This window comes from Cinclus cinclus, chromosome 1, assembly GCF_963662255.1.
Source record: "Cinclus cinclus chromosome 1, bCinCin1.1, whole genome shotgun sequence".
Classification (NCBI taxonomy): domain Eukaryota; kingdom Metazoa; phylum Chordata; class Aves; order Passeriformes; family Cinclidae; genus Cinclus; species Cinclus cinclus.
The window spans coordinates 101504219-101525924 of NC_085046.1; the positions used below are offsets into that span (position 1 = coordinate 101504219).

The 21706-nt window shown below is 36.5% G+C and overlaps 1 protein-coding gene across 1 annotated transcript in view; it reads right to left on the minus strand.

The window, feature by feature from the left end:
- The window catches only part of PTPRM (protein tyrosine phosphatase receptor type M), a 434879-nt gene that overhangs the window by 53166 nt on the left and 360007 nt on the right, over positions 1-21706 (minus strand). Inside the window, exons 22-23 of the mRNA XM_062500964.1 lie at positions 6289-6376; positions 855-931 (exon numbers count right to left, since the gene is read on the minus strand). Coding sequence (XP_062356948.1) covers positions 855-931; positions 6289-6376 — 165 coding nt within the window. The remainder of the gene's footprint in view (positions 1-854; positions 932-6288; positions 6377-21706) is intronic.

Below are 21706 nucleotides of genomic sequence, written 5' to 3' on the forward strand. Positions count from 1 at the left end.
CTAGTAATTAAATTTGAACTACAAAATCTGACACCACTTTTCAAAGATGCAACTGCTGAACAAGAAATCTCTAGCAGGCACAGTTTCCCATGAAACAGCACTTGTTTTACTTAGCCTAACACCTAGCACACCATGTAAACAGTAAAATTACTAACTTTGCTATCCATAGACTTCTGGCTTTAGATAAATAATATTGGCTTTCTAACGATTTTCGATTCTACTTTTGAGCTCATTCTTTCAACCAAAAACACCTTGTCTCTTAAAGAATTTATTCTAATGTAAAACATTAAGTTAACATGATGCAGAATGAACAAAGAAGCCACTTTCAATAATTAAACAGCCTACATATTTAATGAAATGTCTTGCTTGCATTAGAAATACTGGTTAACAGCTGCAGAATATACTTTGAAGGCGACTTAAAAGTGCAGAGATGACAAGAGACTGCAAATCTCTGCATTAGGCATTACAGAGTTTTGTCACATTAATATGCAAACAGCTTTCTTTTAAATGTGGAATGATGCCAAGCTGTTGACAGAAAGTGAAAATAACATTTTGCTAGCCCATATAAGCACCAGCAGGCAAAGTAGCCATACAGTGTTGCTGGCAAGGTTTCAGTCTAGTGGCAGTTGGAGGAAATGATTAGTTTAATTTACTGATGGACAAACCTTTGAGGCTTTTTTTCCCCTTTAGGGCACACCTAGCTTCCAAAGATAGCACTCTCCAGTGCTAAACAATGTTAGCAGCTGTTATTAGCTGTGGTATCTATTACAAATTGTGAATTATGTGAGAATAATAAGAGTTCCCTCTTTGACTGAACACAACATTAAGCTTGTTGACTACATCAGGATACGCACATCGATATAATTCCCATTGATGTAATCAGAACTTGTTTCTCCTTCAATAGGCTGCAATCTCACTCGAGAATGATCATCTGAAAAGGGAACAATGGAGAGGAAAAAAAGGTAATTAAAGACATATTCAGTAACATAGGCCTAATCAAAATAGTCCTTTAGAGTCAAACTAAAACCTTAGCAATTGCAAGTTCATGCTTATTTTGTTGGACATGAAAACTGTACCTACATTTAATTCTCATTTCAGTCATTCACAGGCTTTCCAAATCCCCTCTGGCTCTCATTATGAATTTCTTAAACCTTATAATGTGAAACCCATTACAATTATGATTTTTGCCTTGACAAACCCCCTCCCTGCTTTTGTCAATAAAATAACATTAAGTTGTCAGAAGTTTATTCATTTGGAAATGCTTCTGCCAGTACTCAGAAGGAGCTGAAGTAATTCAAGACATAATGCTACCTCAACAGTTTTTGAAGGAAACTCATTATCTTTTCAGTAAGAGAGAAAGCAAAACAAAGTAATGGCCAAAACCCAAGCAATAGGACAATGGCTTTGTCACTGAATTTTGCTTCACTGTGGTCATCTGTATCTATCCAGGACTGTGAAAACACTTCCAACTTTATTTTCTAAATTCCAATCTGAAACATCATAGCATGAATTAATTTCATGACAGCTTCCTTATCTTCTCTATGATATATCAACACTGTTAGAGGCTAGTTCCCACCATGCACAAGAATGTCTGTAGCCTGGCAGGTCCCCCTTTTGGAGACTTTGTAAGCTTTTCTTGACCCTCTTAGTTCAAAAGCGACCAAATACAATGGCTTTTTCAGAATGCTGCACAAGTTGTAGATAAAACAATTTGAGAGTAGGATCTCAAGGTGGAGAGATGGTAAGCAGCCACTTTATTGCTGCTTTGTTTATCTTGCTAATTAGATACCTGTGTATTATTGTTTTGCTGCCTGCCTGCTGAGCTATTATTACTTGCAGCTGATGATAGACCTCCATGATGGTCATTACTTTGTTGTAAATGTAAATAATCATTAAAACATCTAAAACTTGTCACCTGTGTTCTGAACAGCTATTTCTGAAGCTTTAAAATTCCTAAAAGATAACAAATAAATGAAAGAACATGAAGTGGCTTAAAAACCCAACTTCATTATAAATAGCATAATTTTGGCCACATTATAGTGAAGGAAGAACAGGGCAAGTGCTTCTTAAAAGAAGGTTGTTTCAGAATTACAAGTCAAGAGGGAAACTGGTCAAGTTAAATTCTTTACCTCTTCCTCTTATGCTCCAAGTCTTAGGAAATAGAGACCTCAGAGACTCATTTATTTCCCCGGGATTCACTTGGGAGAGAGAAAGGGCATGCTACAACCCCCAAACACAGCAAATCAGAATGAATTAACATTCCATCTCCAGGTTCCATACAGGTCTTATGTTGCTATTTTCTTGGTATTATTTCACTCAACAGTCTTCAAGAATGAGGTTTTCAAACATGCTGGAAATATTTGAATATTACATTAATCAGGTCAGCCTTTTCAGCCTCTTTACTCACTTTTCCAATAATGAAAATTTATAGAGCTACGACTTTCCATTACATAACCCTGGCTTTTCTGACTCTACCAAGCTATGCTTATCCAAGTGCTTTGCTATTCTATGCTTAATTAAGCTATTTATCAGTTTCTTCAGAACAGAGGTTTGGCTCACAGATCCTTAATCCTAAAAATCCATCTTACTTAAGAAAGATACTAGGAAACCTTCTAAGCTCCAGCCATGGCTTCTGCTTTTACAATTTTGGGACCTCCAACTTCTGCTAAAGTCAGCAGACTCAGAAGTCAAGCTTGCTTGGACTCATGGTATATCTTCATTGATATTTTCATGATTTCCTGCATCATTGCCTTACAGGCATTGTCACCAGGACAACTCAGGCTAGTAAAGATCTACACTTTTACATTCCTTAAATTACAGACGGTAGGGTAGGGTGGTCTAAGCAAAAACCCAGAACATGGCACTTTATACAGGCACTTAATATCAGGGTATACTGTGTAGCTTTCATCTGCCACTATGGAATAATGTATCTCTCACATGTACCGTTCCACATTTGTTGGCCTTGCACAGATGTCCCAGGTCACCTGAAATGGCATCACATGCAACTGAAACCCCTATTTCATCACTTGCCTAGAAAGGAGTTCCATATTCGACAAAACAAGCTTAGATTTCCCTCTAAGAAACATCTTAAAAATGTAACTTCCTGTTATTTGACTGATTCATACAATTGAATAATATGCAGTATCTTTTATTTAAATTTCCATTGTTTTGTTACTTTCCCTGCAATAATTCTTGCTTTGGATTAAGCAAAATAAAGAAGTTACTTCATACCTATATCTTCATATCATCTCTTTCCCCTTTTTCTTCTCATGTGAATCTATTTTAGTACTGCATTCTCAACTAAGTTTCTGGGAATTCTGGAGGTAATGGACTGTCCAATACCCATTTATTTGCAGTGAAAATGGAGTTACTCCCTTTTTTATTGCTTTGAGAGCTCAAGTTAACTCCTTACTGCATGAGAACACTTGTTAAATAAAAAAAAATCCTTATGTCAACACAAAGAAATGTTACTGTGTCTGGGCTGTGCTTATATCAAGCAGATTTAAAACTAAGAGGTAGACAAGCCATGTTCTTCAACATGTGTTAATTCTTAAATATCTCTAGGTTAACTGTATTTTTAAGGTATTTTTCCCCTTTATACTTCAGCTGCTCTTGACAATTTATGCAGCTTTTAAACACTCTTTCTCTTCTCATTGTTATTTTGATACCCTTCCATTAGGAGATCTAATTTAACTTTCCACTGATCACTTCAGCTTTTAAAATTATTTATCTTAGAACAAATTTGTCTTTGTAGAACATGGTAATAGATAATGAATATAAGCATTTAATTCTCTCACGCCTCATGTTACCTACAACATGTGTATGCCAGCCTGCAGACTGTGATCTCTAACAAGCCCCTTGAGCACCTGGTTGATTAGCATGCCTAGCCAATGATGCTTTCTTGGGATGTGCATTCCCAATTCTCTGCAAATCAAACCTTTTATAAATGTCTTACCTAAAAATCTTTAGCTGCTTTTAAAAGCTGTGATCAATACTCTCTTCTTATTTAGTCAATATTGAGTTAGGTAAAAATAAATACAGAACCCTTTCCATTCCCTCAAGATCTCTCTTGAGGAAAAAACCAAATAAATTTTACCAAAATCCAAGCCTAACCCCACCCAGTTACAGCAGAAACATAATTTTTCTTAGGTGATGAAAGATTCCTTTAGCAGGTTCATGTTTGGCTTGGTTTTTAGTATTCCTTTAGCAGGTTCATTTTGGCTTGGTTTTTAATGAGAAAACACAAAGGTGTTTTGTTCAGTAAAGAAAGAACATGTTTTCTGTGGGTGACTGGACTGTGATCGTGATTCAACGTTTTGTAGCCACTGTCATACAGAGGGTAGGGCATGCTTGTAGCCAATTAAATGCACATCACTTGGGTCACATAAAGCATGTTACAATTTTGACAAGCTCCTGCAATGCTGGATCCTTGGTGCTATTGTTTTAGTTCCCTCTGAGAACAACAATGAGGATAAGCAATAATATAACATTAGTATCACGGGAAAAATTAAAACAGAGGATAAATGGATAGAAAAAAAAACACTTTGAAGAAAAAATATACATTTCATTATAATCATGTACCCATATACCCAGTCAGTGGCATCCAAACCACTGTATTTTTAAGCGTTTGAACATTGCATAAAAGGGCAATTTATTAAAATGCTTTTAAGCTAAAGCATATAATTTATATAATTATCTGGGGAAAATTTTCAAAAGTACGCCATTCAAATTGTATCCTCAGACTCTGAGAAATGCAATCCTTTATCCAGGAGAATATCACATAAAATAATTAAAAAGTTAACCATTCCATTTGCGTACATGTTTAGCAACAACAAATGACAAATTGAACGACAAAACATGTGCAGTGTCAGCTTTTCTTTTAAGATACTGCCTTTAACTCTAGCAGACCTTAATTTTCACTTGAGCTGTCTCCATTTTCACAGCCACATAAACAGGGAGTGTTATTGATAAAAACTCCATCCAACTCTCTCCCTCTGCTAAATACTGAGGACATTTTAAGTAAATAGAGATCTAAATGTCCTGAGTTATATTTGGCTTCTTAGAAAACCTTTAGTATCACTTGTAATTGTCATTGATTTGTGTATCTAATATCTTTTATGTGTTCTCCCTTGGCTATTCATCACTTGACTACCTTAGACATAAAGCACTGTCAGTTTTCTAGTTTTCTTTAACCAAAGGGTGTCAAAGTGTAAGACAATGTCTAACATGACATTAGAAGAGGGGAGTGACACACTAAACCTACAAGAGACTACAAGAGAAGATCTATTGTAATAGGCTTGGACCTATTGGAAAAAAATTCACAAAGCAAAGATAAGCATAAAACTGTTCTGTATTTCTTATTTTTGCCTTTGATATTTTTACTCAAATGATTAGCTTTTACTCATATAATGTATTTCCACATCTTCACAAAATAACAAGTTTGTTACGCATTAAATATTCCTTGGAGGGAAACAAACAAAACCGTATCTAGCTAACTTTTCTGCTTTGGCATATGTGCCAGCCTATCATGATAATCACATTTCTCTTAGAAGATTTAATTTCCTTTTTCAGTACATAGCACAGTGCACATTGCACATCTGAAATACACAGCTATACTATCACATCCACTCAAAACCATGTGGCGGATCATCTCTTGCTTAATTTGCCTCTGCCTCCATGTGCATTTCCTGTGGGTTCCCATTCTGCAGCAAGCTAAAGAGCTGTTTTCTCTGCAGACAGTCTCAGCTCAGCTGGGCCCTATTCATATCACCTACTGTAGGTCACTAAACTGGGAGCTGTTCTCTCCAGACATGCACTGCAGAGAGCACCTCCTGCAGTGGTGATTCAGATGGGCTCTATTTCAGAGCCCTTTCTCTAGAAGCATCAAGTCCATGTGGTTCACAGGCAGATGTGTGTCTGGACAAGCACCTAGGATAGGTGCTGAAGTTAGTGCAAATATGCACTACATACTCTTCCACAGGCTGTCCAAATGCTCAGACAATCAGCATGGCTTATTCTTTCCTGCTGTCCCAGGTACCTGGGGTCCTATATGATTTTTGAACTCAGCAGTATCATTAAATGATCCCTCCTTAAAGACCACCAGGGCAATTGAGAAAACACATTAAATCTGACAGTCTTCTCAAGGAAAAAGTAACATTTCCACTATTTTTTATCTTATTAATTAGGGAAAAGGAATATAAGCCTGATGTGAGCACCAGGCTGGTGGTCATTCTTACCCAGATCTGAAGGGATGTTAACAAAGTGCACAATTATGTTGTCAACACTCACATGCAATGATATTCCCATATCTATTTTTCATTCTGTTCTCATCCTTCTTAGCTGAATCCCATGGTGCAGACTGTCCTTCAAAGAAACTCTAAAAAAAGGAAAGAAAGTGACATTTAGAAAAGCATGGAGTAACAGTTACCTGACGGCTAAATGAAAGAAAAAGGCAAACAGTACTTGTGGGTATAGTTGTTAAAGTGTCATTTTACTGATTCATTTATTGAGCAAAAATATGAGTCTCCTGTTTAAATGGTATTTATGCATAGCTCCAGATGTTACTTAAAATTTTACATGAGATTATCTGTGTAATAGCAAGAATTATTTGCAAGTGAAGCACTATTAAACCTTTCCAAACCTGCATTCTTGCAACACAGAGAGTCCTTCACTTGTGCTATCCAGATTCCCTGTACAGGTCTCATACACACACATGGAGCTGAAGGAGCTTCATCATTAGTGTTGGAGCTGCTCCAGTATTTGAGCGTAGAAATTACAGACTGTACTGGTATGCTTTATTTTTGACGTACCCCAAGTTTCAATTATTTTTTTGGCAGATGACCTCATGGATCAAAACATACACAGGCATTTAAAAAAACATGGATTCAATGAGCACACGTGTCTTTTTTTTCTCTTAAGCACAATTTACGATATCACCACAATGATTATTTTCTCAGAGAATAAAATCAATGTGAGTTTGTGAAAGAAACAATCTCATATTCACTAAACTGCTGTCCTTTAGCTAATAAATTTCATGTAAATAAGAAAGTTGAAGGTGCTAAAAGTTTGTTTTCACATTAACAAAAGGCAGAAGCTGCCAAAAGGGCAGCAAGCAAATTGTTATGGCTTATATATCCCGTGCTTTTACACTCTGTGTAGTGTAAAAGAGCATTTGCGCAATCTCTTAATTTATGCATTGTATCTAAGAAGTCGTATGATGCAAACACATTTTAAAATTTCATATTGAAATATTAACCTTGTAGAAAGATACTTAGCTGCAGAGTCACCTACTGGAATTGTATAATGATCATGGCCAGTCTTAACTCATGTATCTTATCTTTTTACTAGAATGATCAGTAGATTAAAGCTTTTGTACCACACTAAATAGAGAAAACATTGAGAAGTTTGTATCTCTCACAAGATCTCAACACATTCTGAGTGGTTTTAAACAGATAATGCCCATAAAATCATCTACTATTACTGTATTTTGCTCTCAAATTTAAAAAAAAAAACGTTGTTTTGCAAATCACAATGATTTTCAATAGCAAAGAGCATAAAAGTCAAACCAAACCCTTGATCTCTTGCCGAAGTCAATAGAATACATGGGCATTTAGCGTCTAAAATGGATATTCTTTTCACAAGTTTGTTAGAGTGCTGGTTTCCAAATTATGATCTAGAGGTTCCTGGAAACACATGGACTACTGATAAAATGTTTATGAACAGTAACTCAAGAAAAAACCCACTAGTACAAATAAATTTCTCCTTAATCATAACATACCATCATTGGGTACAGCTCTGAGAAACACTGATTGCTACCAGGATAGAGAAGTGCAACCCTGTGAATCCTGAGATGATTTAGAGCTTTGGGGCTCTTTGCCAGAAAGGCGTCAATCGTTATCTGATTATAGATTTGCTGATGGCATCTAAAGCAAGCAGGCCCTCCCACTCCAGAGCACTTTCAACTCAGGCTGGATGGAAACTACCTTTCTAGTAAGTCCAACCAAACTGCATAAGGAATGACTCTCCATGGGCAAAGATTTATGTCTCAATTTCTTGCAATGTTCACACTCTCAGACAATGCTGGGTGATGAACAATTCAACATAGTTAAAGGCAAAGTAGAGATGGAAATGGTCAGCAGCAAAGCTCCAAAGGCACAACAAACTAACAATTCATCTGATCTACAATTTGGTGTGGATTTTGCATTTCAGACAGCTAAGTAGACTACTGAAAATTGTAGTTATCTCACAATTCTTCTCCTAGAGATTAATGCACAGAACTGATCCATAAGACACTACCCTGCAAGTGGTGTTGGGTTTAATTCAGTATGCATTACATGTGCTATTACAGAGAAGGAGTCCTGCTGACACAGCTTCTGAGCCTACACCTTGAAATATGGAAGACCCAAATATTCTCCAAGGGACATCTTGTTTCTCTCTGTCCCACTAATGAACTTTTACAAAATTGCTTTAAACCAATCAAATAAAGTACATCTCTGGAGGCAATTGGGAAAGATTTAGATGGTTCTGAATTCAGGGAAGAAATACAATGGGCAATGTACTGCTTTTGGAAACTTGTCTGCATCTTATCTGCAATGTACAAGTTCTATTTCTCCCAAGTGTTTGGAACTTCTGAAAACAATGATAACTTTAATGAGCCTTACAGATAAACCATCTCCTAAAAATTTATCTGCAACATAGGTAATTCTGTTCTCTTAAACAGATATATACCAAACCTCAACACAGCAGCACAGACCAGGAAACAGATTTATATTTCCAGCTACTGCTTACTGACTTCACTTTCTTTATTTAAAATGTATTATAGAAAAAGAACTTCAGGTATTTATTTTTCTTTGAGTTATCAATAAATTAGTGAATGAAATAAAACATATCACAGGGAAAATAAGACATAATTTATGCATATCCATTTTTCTTTTTAATTCATTTTGGGATGCACACTGGTATTACAGTGAGGAGAGTACAGCAAATATAATTTGAAGGAAGAGGCAATACAGTGCAAAAGCATAAAAAATCCTAGTTATTGTAAAAGACAGCTGGAGTGTCATTTCCTAAATTCCCCGTGTGCTGCCATTACACAAACTACAACAGAATGATAATCCACAATGTATTATAAGGAGAAGTCTCATTTGTCCCACAAGTAAAGAACAGAGCAGATATTTCATAACAGATGATCTGTCAAGATCTTTCCTTACTTGTGAGAAATACACATTTCATTACAGGAATTTTTAAAAATCTCTTTCCTGACATATCACTCTCCAGGGATGCTGCTGCACAGCAGCCCACACATTATCTTTGTGGCTATTCATTCTAATTCAACCCTAGAAGTTTCTTAAAATTGTGGACTGTTAGGAAGAAATATGGCCCCCAAACAGCTTCACTCCACCAAATGCTTGGAAAGGACAACTGAGAACCAAAAATGAGTATAGGACATTTCTCAAATAATTTAAAATAAGTATTTCTTCCAACTCAAAATCACACAGAACCCTGGCTACCCAGCCTCTGTGATCTTCTTGAAAACTTAAATGCTCTCCAAGCCAGCTGTTGTTACAGCAGACATTTCAGTATGCAGGTCAACTGCTGCTCTTTTAGTAGAAAATATTACAGTAATTAGGATAAAACACTTTCTGAAGAAAAATTAATTACACAGAACTGCTTTATGTGCAACATGAAAACTGGTCAGTGATGCAGCAGGAGGATCATCTTAGGATGAATATAATACTTTTGTGTGTTTTAACTCAATACTGTAGTGGTTTCCATTAAAAATTAAATATTTGCCAAGGGCTTATTCACTGTGACCCTCAGACTAGAAAATAACTGCAAGATCTCAAATGAGAGGGGGAAATAACCATTGCAAATACATATTTCTTTAGATTATTCCCTTTCCTAATTTAAAATTCGTAAGGCAAAAAAAAAATGGAAAGTACCTATATAAAAGTACCTATATAAAAGTTTGAAGAGGCTGGAATGTGGAGAACAGGGTGAGATCTTCAGAAAAAAAAAATTATCTCTGTTGATTATCATCTTTGCTAACACACTTTCTTGTCCTAAATTTCATGCTTTCAGATAAGGATACTTAAAAAAAATACATCTTTGTAAGTGCTTTAACATCTACACATGTAAGTATGGAATTACTATTTTTTATTAGTTAAAATCCAAGCAGCAACTTTTCCAAAGAATACTTCATAGTTGCTAGGTGACAACAGTGTAGTCTCTTACAATGTCATTTACAAAATGCAAGCTCTTACAAGCAAAGAAATGAGAAGTTAAGGACATCATAAATGTCTGCCTACTTAATAAGCAAGAACATTATTTGTAGGTACAAAGAAATGCTCTTGCACTGTGTAACTGTCTTCAGTTTGACCTGTGGATTTGTTTTTAAATGTATTGGTCTTTATGGTATCTGATTTTCTCTACTGACTCTTGAGTGTCTTCTAGTAATGTTCATTTTCCATTGCTATTTCTAAACAACTGGATTAGGATGTATTTTATCAACACTGGTAATTTGACCTATCCAGTTATAAATACCCCGGGATTTACTTTTAAGTTACATGCGGAGAGTTTTGCACACTGTCTACTTCAAGCCAGACTACACAACTAGCTAGACAACTAACATTCTAATAGAAGTCCTTGTCTAAACTCAGATTAGCCAGAGAAGCAACTCATATTTCTACTATAGCCCTTTGAGTTGCAGACAAATTAGATGCTTAAAATGTCCTGAATTTGATAGTGAAGACTCATTACTAGTTTAACACTAATGCTGTGTCCATTTTATATGTGGAGATTACAGATGGGGAAAAAATGCATCTGTTAAAGTCTAAGTTAAGATCCTAGGGTCACATTAGACTCTTCTTTGTATTTACAAACTCTAGTAAATACACATTTATGCAAGTCCATAAATGTTTGGAGGACAAGGATCTTCAAGCTCATTTAATAAACACTGCAAGAATTTTGAGTGCAGTAAATCTGTCAATTCACTGGATTTTCAGTATTCAGAATCTGCTAAATATCTGGCATGTGAGGGTGTTCTTGTGACTTAACAACATTAACTGTTTGGTTTTTTTTAACAGAAAATTGAAATAATCACATCCTATCTGTTGATAACTCAGTATTTAAACTGTTAAGGAATTAAAAAGGGTCACTGAAAGTTACATTAAAAGAAATCTGCTAGTCACTTTGAGGGAAGCTTTCATCATTGAAGATGCATCACCTGTAGGTAATAGATCTCCCCAAGTGTTTGTGAGCAGTGGTAAATTATTTCACTGATGGCAACCCACAGTATGCAAGCAGCTCTTTGTACTTCAGTCACTGCTTTGGTCACTGAGAGCATCTGTGGATGACAGCCTGCCACTAGAGAATATATTCACCATCAGCTTTTCCTTCTCTGTCAGCTTCAATCACTGAGAATTATGTCCAGTTTTCAAATAATGGAATTAAAAAAAAACATTTTACTGTGCCTGCCCTTGAAAAGTGTCTGTTGCAAAAGCCAATGTGAAAATCTATTTAATCAATGTAAACTGCCTTCAGCATCAATAAAGCACTCACTGGTGTGTTACTGTAGTCCAAGTCTGACCACAGAGGAAAAAAAACCCAAAACCCAATAAAGACTGTTGCAAATAGAATATATTGATGTTATTGCTAAAACCCCCTTGTTGTGTTCAGATCTTTCTGGAAAAATTAGGCTGACAGTTTACATAAGGTTTTCTGTGTGTGAGATATAAGATGCAGATCAGTTTTAAAGCAGATACAGAGTTAATGGTCTGACTGATATTGTTCCCAATGCTCCTTTAAGTGGTTGTTCCTCCTTGAACTGATGTAAAAAAAGCCCAGAAATATCCACTCAAGGGTTTGCATAGCCAGAGGTAGGAAACAGTCTTTTCTTTCTCAGGTGAATTTAGGTTAGTTTGCATTACACATGAGAAGAATAGAAAAGCTAAAGTCCTTCTGGTCTTTTGAGACACTAAACATCATACTCACTTCCTACATTAGATGTTGAAATGGAAGGGGAACTATTACCTCCTCCACTAACTGCAGCATGCCTTAACACTCAGATTTCAGAACAAGGACTAAAACCACACAGGGTAAGACCAAGTCTGGTACTAATTCTGTGATTGCATTGGTGTGCTCATTTTTCAGAGGCAGTGCTTTCAGTTAGTGCGTTTCCTAATATGTATTTTTAAAGTCATAGGCTTTGCTACTCCCTGGACAACTGGGCAGTGTAGTCAACCTATAGCAGCACAAGGAAAACATACTAAAATTATTAAACTGCTTCAGTATAGCACTATGAATGACATAGGTACTGCACCACATCATGAGCTAGCTCTAGTTGACAATAGCATTGGGAAATATACATGAAATTCAGTTAACACTACAGGACAAGAGAGTAGCTCACTAGCTCACTAGAACAGGGAAGTAACCTAAGTGAAAGTGAGTTGTCAGTCACTGTGAAAATTATGAAGGTGCTGCACACCTTCAGAAATAGCAGGTTGTGAATACCAGGCATGCTGAAGGCTGTTTTTTAGGTGCTAATAGCATTTGAACAAAATAATCAAGAGTAAGTTGTTTTTTCCTACCCAGTCCTATATTTGACAGTGTCTAGAGTTGCTTGGAGAAAGGACCCAGAAGATGAGGTGACCTGAGAGACTGTAGGAGAGCACATGGCATGGCTGGAACCACTACACAGAGCCACACAAATTCTTTCCTGGAAAATGTCCTCTCCCGTGGAATGGAAGTTGTATGATATGTGAAACTGCACATACTGGTGACTGAAGTATTTTGATGGATTAATACGTTTGGACCAATTAATACATTTAAGATCAATTAATCTTAATACATTTAAGATCAATTGCCATTTGATCTTAAACCATGACAAGGCTGCAAAAAAGACTGTCATAGAGTAGTTCTGTAATAACTAACGAGGAATTATTTTCCATATATTTTTAACCCAACCTATTTATGAGATCTGTTGGTGTAACTTCTTTTCTTGCTATCTAACACTGAAGGTAATACCTGAAACTCACCTGTAATATTCAACAGCAGGAATAGAAATCTTTAGAGATTCTGCAGAGCAGTCTAAAGATTTGACAGATAGCCTAGTTTTGATAGGCTTTCAGAGCCATTTCCATTTTACCTACTTCAGTTTTAAAAAGTCCATTACTTTAATTTCTTTAAAATTCTCTAAGACTACCATATAAGGAAAGATTTTAGAAATATGGTGAAGTAGTAAGAGGACTGCAACAGAACATAAAATTAAAATTCTAATTTAGAAACTTATTCCCTGGCATACTAGACAGCAATAACTTAACCTCATTAATCTTCCTGATTTATCTCCAGTAGAAAAATATAGTATGTTGATAGGATTTCATGATCCTTTTTTATAGAAAGGATCTTCTGGGTAGAATATGCACACTTGTACTGTAACTAATGTGCAGGATATATTATTTTCAACTTGCGTGTAAAAGAAAATGAAGTTGGTCTCAAGCTGTGCTTATTTCCTCTTATGAAAATGAATTTCCTGCTTTTGGAGGATTTAATGAATACTTTTCATGTACAGCATGTGGGGTTTTCTTATCTCCCCATTCCTCCCCTTTTTTTTTTCTTCACACAGCATGTAATTAAGAGTGCAAACTTGAGCAACACTCATGACTGTAATGTCTGTAAACATAAAGTGAATGAACACAAGCTGCTCTGAATACCAACCAGTTCTGTGCTTTGATAGGAAACCAGAGAAAGACATTGATCACCACACAGGCACGATGCAGCCTTTTGTGAACAAAACTATGTGCATCATTATTCATTAACTGTATCATCTCCTTGGTTCCTCCCTATGTCGCTCCAAAGGATGTAATTACATGTTAGTTGTACACACATGAGTAAAAAATGTTGCAGAGTCCTTTATTTCTTAATGAGAAATCCTACCCACAGGCATTTCTTCACTACAAGGATGGTGAGGCACCGGAACAGGGAGGCTGGGGATGCCCCATCCCTTGAAGGGTTCAAGGGCAGGTAGGATGGGGCTCTGAGCAAGCAGAGAGAGATGTCCCTGTCCATGGCAGGAGGGGAGGAATGAGATGATTTTTTATGTTCCTTCCAACCTAAACCATTCTGGGATTCTGTGATTTACAGAAAAGGGGCAGGACTCCAGGTCACATACAGTCCACTGACTGTGTAGATATGGTAAATTCCAAATTGACTTCTTTATACTATCTTTGGAAGGGCAACATGCAAATACCCCAAAGGACTTGGACAGGAAGAAGATACTTACTCTGGTCACTATGACATGGTTTGAATGAGGCCAAAACAGAGAGGTGTCTTAAAATGTTGTATGAAGGCAGAGACATTGAATCTCAGCTAATGCAGGTCTCCAATGTACCATTTTAACTAGATTTTTCACCTCTTGTTTTTAATTTCCAATTTATTCAGGAAATTCTTTGTCAAGTCCCTTTCTGCCAAGCAAAACATTCCTTTCACAATGCTACTTAGAGGTACATCATTCCTAGACTTTCTTTAATGTAGTCAGAATGTTAGCAGGCAGATGGTTTCTAAAAACTGGTTTTAGGTTCCTTAGAGCTTTGAGAACATTATTTGGAATCTTCTTGTGCATTTTAAATTTTAATTCAAAAAGCTAATAAAAGATGTAAATATTTTTCTGAGTCTAGCCCTTTTTTCCTTCTACAGATTAGGACTTTGATATTTGATTTACTGTACAAATAATAAAAACTTGCCCCAGGGAATGGTTTCAAAGAGCTAATGAAATATTATTAAAGTAGAGCATAAAGATACAATGTGCTGTGAAGAAAGAAGGCAAGGACTTCAGATTTGTTCTTCCTATAGTAAAGAGAGGAGTTTTCAATTGGTTTAAAATATAACAAAAAAGAAAACAAAAGCAAGAAAAAAGGGATTAAAAGTAAAAATTCTGAGTGAGACAGAAAGAAGGAGAGGAGAAGAAGAAAATACAAAAAAATTTAGTCACTAGAAGAAAAAGTCCGTATTTGACTGAAATAGTAACCTTGGTGTTGCAGTCATTAAAATTTTCTGTTCACTCATGTTTTACATAGTCATTGATGAGAGCTATTTCACTTATTGCCTAGATATGCTATGTAATGAACAGAACAAGGCTTAAGGAAACTTTTCTGAAGTGGGAAATACTTTCCATGGGAAAATACTTCTTTTCCATGACTTGACTGATGTTGTAAGCCTGTGACATTATTCTTTGAGCAACTGTATTATTTGAAAAGAGACTATTTAATACCTGTGCACTTCTGCTTACTGAAGATTATTTCCTATGAAAGGCGATCAACACTGAACTGGTGGACACATATACTGATAAGAAAGGTGACTTCCAACACATTTCTAGGTAATCCAGTAATATTTTTGTCTGATTTTATCTTAATACATCATTGTAATTGAGACAGTGTTCTGAGCTCATTCTGCTTCAGAATGCACAAGAACTGCCTGACTTTAAATTATCAGCTAACCCAGGCACAGAAAACCTGATAAGATCTTCAAATCCCCTGTAAAGACAAGCTGTTAGTGATTTAGAACCACACAATTTGGAAAAACCTTCAATGTAATAAAATTCCCTGAAGGAACAGAAAACGGCATGTGAAAAAACAAAACAAAAGCAAACAAATCTTGAATTTGAAATATGAATAAACCCCTCCCCTAACTTCATCCAAGTTGTAATGTACACACAGCTGATCTAACCTTTCAGAAGTGATAAAGCACCCCTCAGAGTTGGCTCACTAAGTGAGCCTCAAGGGTTTCCATGAGTGTATCTCGGCTGCTCCAGTTAATATAGTTTGAATAGAAGATAAGAGAGAAACAAAGCTCACATAATAAGATTTTAATTCTGCTACAAGGCAACACTGACATCACATTTAACTACAAGATAAAAGCCAGAATACACTGGCGTGCACAGATGGAACACAAATATTTTGCACACTGTTGTTTGTCCCTCTGGTTAAGATAGAACTTTTCAAGGGAAGTAAGAGCAGTAGGGTATGCTAAATCAGATAAAGGTCTACTTGCAGTGCCCTTTCAAAATGGATATCACTTCATTGTGCTGGCTCATTACATTTGCTGATCTTCACAGGAAGCTCTGGTGCCTCGATGTCTGCTTTGCTTGTTTGCAAATACTCTGTTTGCTAGCATATATAAAGTCAATCAGTCATTCCTCTGGGCTTGACTTTTAGGCCAGCATTTTCCTTGTTCTAAAGAAAAAGATCTCCTGTCTAAAAGCTGCATGTCTATTTACTAGTTTTCCTGGCTGGCATCCAATCCCTGAGCTTATCATTTGCTACACTTTCTTGTTTCGGGGAGAGCAGTAATGGGTCACAGCAGAGCCACTGAAAACTTCCACAGCAAGGGGAGCTCCTGCTACTTCACTGTTCAAAAATCCTGGCTCTGGGTTTTAAAGTTATGTTTCCATTTTCCCAGACACCCCTCTGCAGGCTCTCACTCTGTAATTGCTTCCTGTCAATCATCTTCCCTTTGGACAACTGCACACTTACTGGAGAGGCAGATAAAATCTTCATAAAAATGGTGCTGCTCCTAGATGATTTCCCATTTGTATGAGAAACTACTCAAAGAATTGTACAGAGTATTTAAGAGCATATAATCAGCATAAAAATAGTAGAGGTAGCAATGGGATTGACAATGATGACAAGTGTTGCTGTCAACTGTTAACCTAATTATTTTTAGTTTGCTCACTGTACACTGACAGACAGCAGACCCTCAATACAGCCCCAAGACTACTCGTTAGAACAAACAGTGTCTGCTTGGGAACACTAATGAAGAGCAGCAGCTCTCCAACCTGAATTGCCTTATTTTGATGTTTGAAATGCATATACAGCACCTTCTCATTCCAAGAGAGTTAACCCTGCAGAAATTCATCAAACAGGCTTAAAAACAGACAGTTCATTCAAATATATGATACACACTGAATTGAGGCTACTCAAATGACCCAGGCTCAGCTAATGGGTAATGTGTGGTGGAAGCACTCTGTGGAAGTTAACCATGAAGGAGGAACTAAAGGGCTTGCTGTCCCTAAATGCTCTTTCTTGACGAGCACCAGTCATCTGCATCATTCATCTAACATCAGGTATGTGGTACTAGTATTTTCTCAGTAGAAAAATACTGTGTGACAATAACATATGTGACAGTTCCACTACAGCATGTATTTACAGGATCTTATTGATGGACATTTGGATTGTCCAGTTCTCTTTCCATGTAATCAGCTATTATAGTCCTGATGCCCAAGAGAGAAACTTTCAAAGAGCTTTGAAAAGTCTTCTGAACTTGCACTGACCATGTGCAACACAATGGGGATCTCTGAATGTCCCAGTGCAAATACCTCTTCCATTTCATTTATCACTCACACAGCTACATTCAGAAAATACACTCTGCAAGTGAAATAAGCACTGAACTAACTAACAGAAAAAATCTATCGCCAGCAATAACGATGGAGATGGGAATTTGAGTATCACAAGTTACTTACTGGGCAGATGAGCAATAAGAATGTCTCTTCTCTAGTTTGGTGGTGTTTTACAATTGCTGTGTACAAGTAACAGCACAGTTTAGTAAATTAACAACTCAAATATAATACTCACAGCAAACAGATTCCAGGAAAAAAGAAAAATGAAAAAAAAAAGGAAGAGAAGTGGCACTGTTTGACACAACAGTCTTTTTTCTAAAGGAAAATATCCTGAGGACATGAAGGTGAGTCGTTTATGAAGTAAAGAGAGCTAACTGATAAGTTACCAAGTCTATGTTAACACAAATGGATTATGAGAATTAAATGTAACAAAGAAATAAAGGGTAAGTCACAAAGAGAAAATCAGTGCAAAATATTGTTTATATTCAGACCCTTAAGAACAGAAAAGGAGCAATCTTAGTTCTGCACTTAGATCACACCTATGACATTATTCTGTGGATTTCTTCTTGGTGTGCAAGACCCTTCTGAACATGTCACCCAGCTACTCTTTTGTTCAGATTCTGATCTAGCTGAGTATCAAAACAATTCTTCAGTAATGAAGACTGAGGTTTAATGACTTGATGCGTAATTCTGGCTTCTGCAATCTGCTTCTTGATTTTATCTTGTGCATAAACTGAACAAAGCACATCGATTCATCAGCTATCCATGGACATTTCAAGATTTATATACATTGCAGCTCCCAATTTTTATTCTACATTTCCTTTCATTAGAACACTGCAGTCAAGCTAGATTAATTGAGGCAAGCCAACATTATAACAGCTCTGTTGAATAGAAACAGATGCCTTTATTCTTGGCATCCCTCTACAAAACAAAACTTCAAAAAATTTGAGTCTCTAAATATTTCCCTTAGAAGACAATACAAAGATTCCATGCATCTGTTTCTCATTAAGCCAATTACTAGCTGTTTAAAATGACTACCCAGTAAAGTCCGTATTTATTAGATTTATTAATAATCTCTGTGAGCCAAATTCTGCAAATGGAACAAGATAAAATGATGAAGAGTAAGCTAGATGGACAAGAGAGACCTGGCACTGAAATGTCACAATCCTGACATTAGGTGGAATAATAAATAGCCAACCTGATATCCCCGGCATCAATTTGATGCTGTTTCCTTTTGTCCTGTTGCTTGCTACCCTTGTTACAACCTCATTTCAGGTAGCTGAAGAGAGAGGTAAGGTCTGGCTCCCTACCTTGCCCTAAGGCAACCTAAATCTTAGTTCTATAAGAATATATTTACAAGTGTATCTGAGACAACACCCCCAAAAAGTATGTTTTTTTTTTGTATTAGGTACCTGAATTTGGAAGTCATCATTCTCTATAACTTCACTGTAGTCATAATTGCTGACAAGCAAAATTTTCATATTGCTTAAAATACAAACACTTGATATGATACCAGATCAAACTTGAATTCTGGCATAAATCAAGATAATTTTTCTGGTTTTCATTAGAAGATGCTAAAACTCTTCCGGGCATGGGCAGAAACTGTATGGTGAATGGAGTACTTCACTGCTTTATGCACATGAATTTCAGCTTTTAAAAATGTGGTGCGTATTAGTGACAATCAAAATAGTACTTTCTATAAAGTACTTTTTTTCCTTTTTCTTCATGAAAACAGAGAGGAAACCAACCTTTTCAGTTTATTTTTTCCCAGTTTTATTGCACTGTTAAGCTTGAGTACTCCAAAACATCGCTGCTCCATGCTAAAATAGTTGTATCGGTAGCACTATCCGAATATTTCATGACACAAAAAAATTCATGTTACTATTAGACTTCAAGACTTGTCAGTCAGGTTTCCAGGCACTCTGGCAGAGAGTGAGTGTAAATACTGATGAAGCACAAGCAGACCTCTGTGTCAATGTGCAGCTAGACAAAAGTTTAATAACTACATTAGTTTCTTGGCCCTTGGAAAAGAATTATTTAGAAAAGATTCAACCTGATCCCCTACAAGATATTTAAGGCAATTCCACTGTAGCATACTTCAGCTAAAAGAAAACATACCCCTAGCTGTGTCAAAATGAAAGATGTATGCTTCCCAACAAGACTGTCCTTCTACCTCAGCAATTTTCAAGTGTCAATTAATGGCAGGAATAAAATATTTTTTAAAAATGTCACCAAAAAATAAGAAACACAGTATCAGTAACAAGAAACAAAAGGCAATCCACAAAACAGTTAAACTTTAAAGAAGCCCTAAATCCTGCACATAGCATAGCTTTTCTAGCTTTCTTTGTGTGACAGAGATATATGTGCTTAGTAAATACCACTAAAATAAACACAAATGCTGTACAAAAAACTGACAAATGGAGGGAAAATATGTCAATCTAAAACCAGATCTACAATTAAACATATAAAAAGCATGAGCAATTTATGTGATTTTCCTTGCATTCAAACACTTTTGCATGTTCTAGCTACTGTCACTTCTATAGACTTGATTCACAATGTAACCATCGAAACTTAAAATTCAAGCTATTGATGGTGTAAAAGAAGAGACAATTAAAAAGTCAGTGGCAAAACTGAAATGTGTAGAAAGTACTAGGAAAGCAGCAAGACATCAAATTTGCTTAGATTTTAAATGTGTTTCCCAGTGCAAAACCAAAGTAAATACTTCAGTGTGGTTTGGGAGCTCAACCTGTTTAACATCAGAATTCAGATAATGGTGCCCCTTTTGCTCTCCAAAACATGAGAACATCATGTTTAACATCAAAATTCAGATAATGGTGCCCCTTTTGCTCTCCAAAACATGAGAAGCGGCTTACTACCCACACAAGGAGTTTAATTCCACTGCCTCAATGTACTGTAAATAATACAACTCACTTGAAAGGGTCTAATTAATGGAAACAAGATTCTTTGCAGAATAAAGCACTGCTCAGAATAAAGGCTCAAGAATTAGGCTTTAGCATAGCAACTACATGCATTTTATAGAAAAGCATAAATATTTTACAACTGAATTTCTTTTTTCTCTTTCCCTTTACAGCATCATCAAGCTGCAGCCCCAGTTCAGAGCAGTCCTGCAGTACACCAGTAAGGCAGTGGACCAGGGGAACAGCTAGTAAAAGAAGAGAACTAGAAAACTCTGAGGATGCTATCTGATTTAAGGACCAGTTTGTGTTCTTTATAAACTGAAGCGATGTTAGTTCCGTAAAACTGACTACCAGTATGGGGGGGAAAAAAAGAAAGAATTTCCATTTCATATCACATTGTTTTCTGAGTATATACAGGAGTACTGATTTTTCTTTTTCCTGTTTATGTGAGTTAACAGCCATACAGGGGCAAACCAGAGGTCCATACAACCGATTAGTTTTTCTACAACAGAACTAGTAGCAGATGTTTACAAAAAAGTATGAAGAATAGAGCAAATAGAGAGTGAATCTTTCCCCAGCACACCCTTTTAGCTTCTAGAAATCAATAGCTTTCCTAAGAAGTCTCGTCCTCAGCCAGAGTGTACACATTATTGTGTTTAATAATAAATTTGTCTAGCCCATTTTTTAACCCATTTATAATTTTGGCTTCACAGCATCTTGAGGCAATGAGCTCCACGATGTAATTATGTGCTGTGTGAAAAATATCTCCTTTTGTTCATTCTAAACCTGCTGCTTAATAGCCTTGTTGGGTGCTCCTGATTCCCTGTATTAAAAGGAATGATGAATAATTGCTGTTAGCACTGCAGAAGTCAACACTGATCTCTGGCACAGCTCAGAATATCCTAAGGGAGTATTACAGCAGCCAGGAATGAATGATATTTCACTTTCCTGGAAAGAAAGTAGAGACTTGGTACTGGAGCTGATAAAGTGGCTCTGTGTCACTTTTAAGGATTTCCTCACCCATATAATCTTTACATGGTTTATTATGGCAACCTTAGGGAAGCTGTGCACAACAGCGCAACACAGAGCATAAAAGCTGGAGTTTGAGTGGGTGAATGAGCAAAACTACAAATCTGAAATGCAGAGTTTTACTTTAGTTTTCTTTGTCCAGTTTGGCAAGAGACACCAATGAAAACCAGAAAAACAGCTGCAGATAAAAAAATCAAAGCTAAGTGAACAAAAGCTCAGCAGATATCACAGCCTAATGCAGCGGAAAATGTTCTGAAATACTTTTCAAGCAAACAATACACTAAAGTTTTCTGGCAATGACTAATGGTTGACAGCACATGGAAGAGCAATACTGGGATCACAAAAGATTGAAGAACTGTTGCACGCAGAC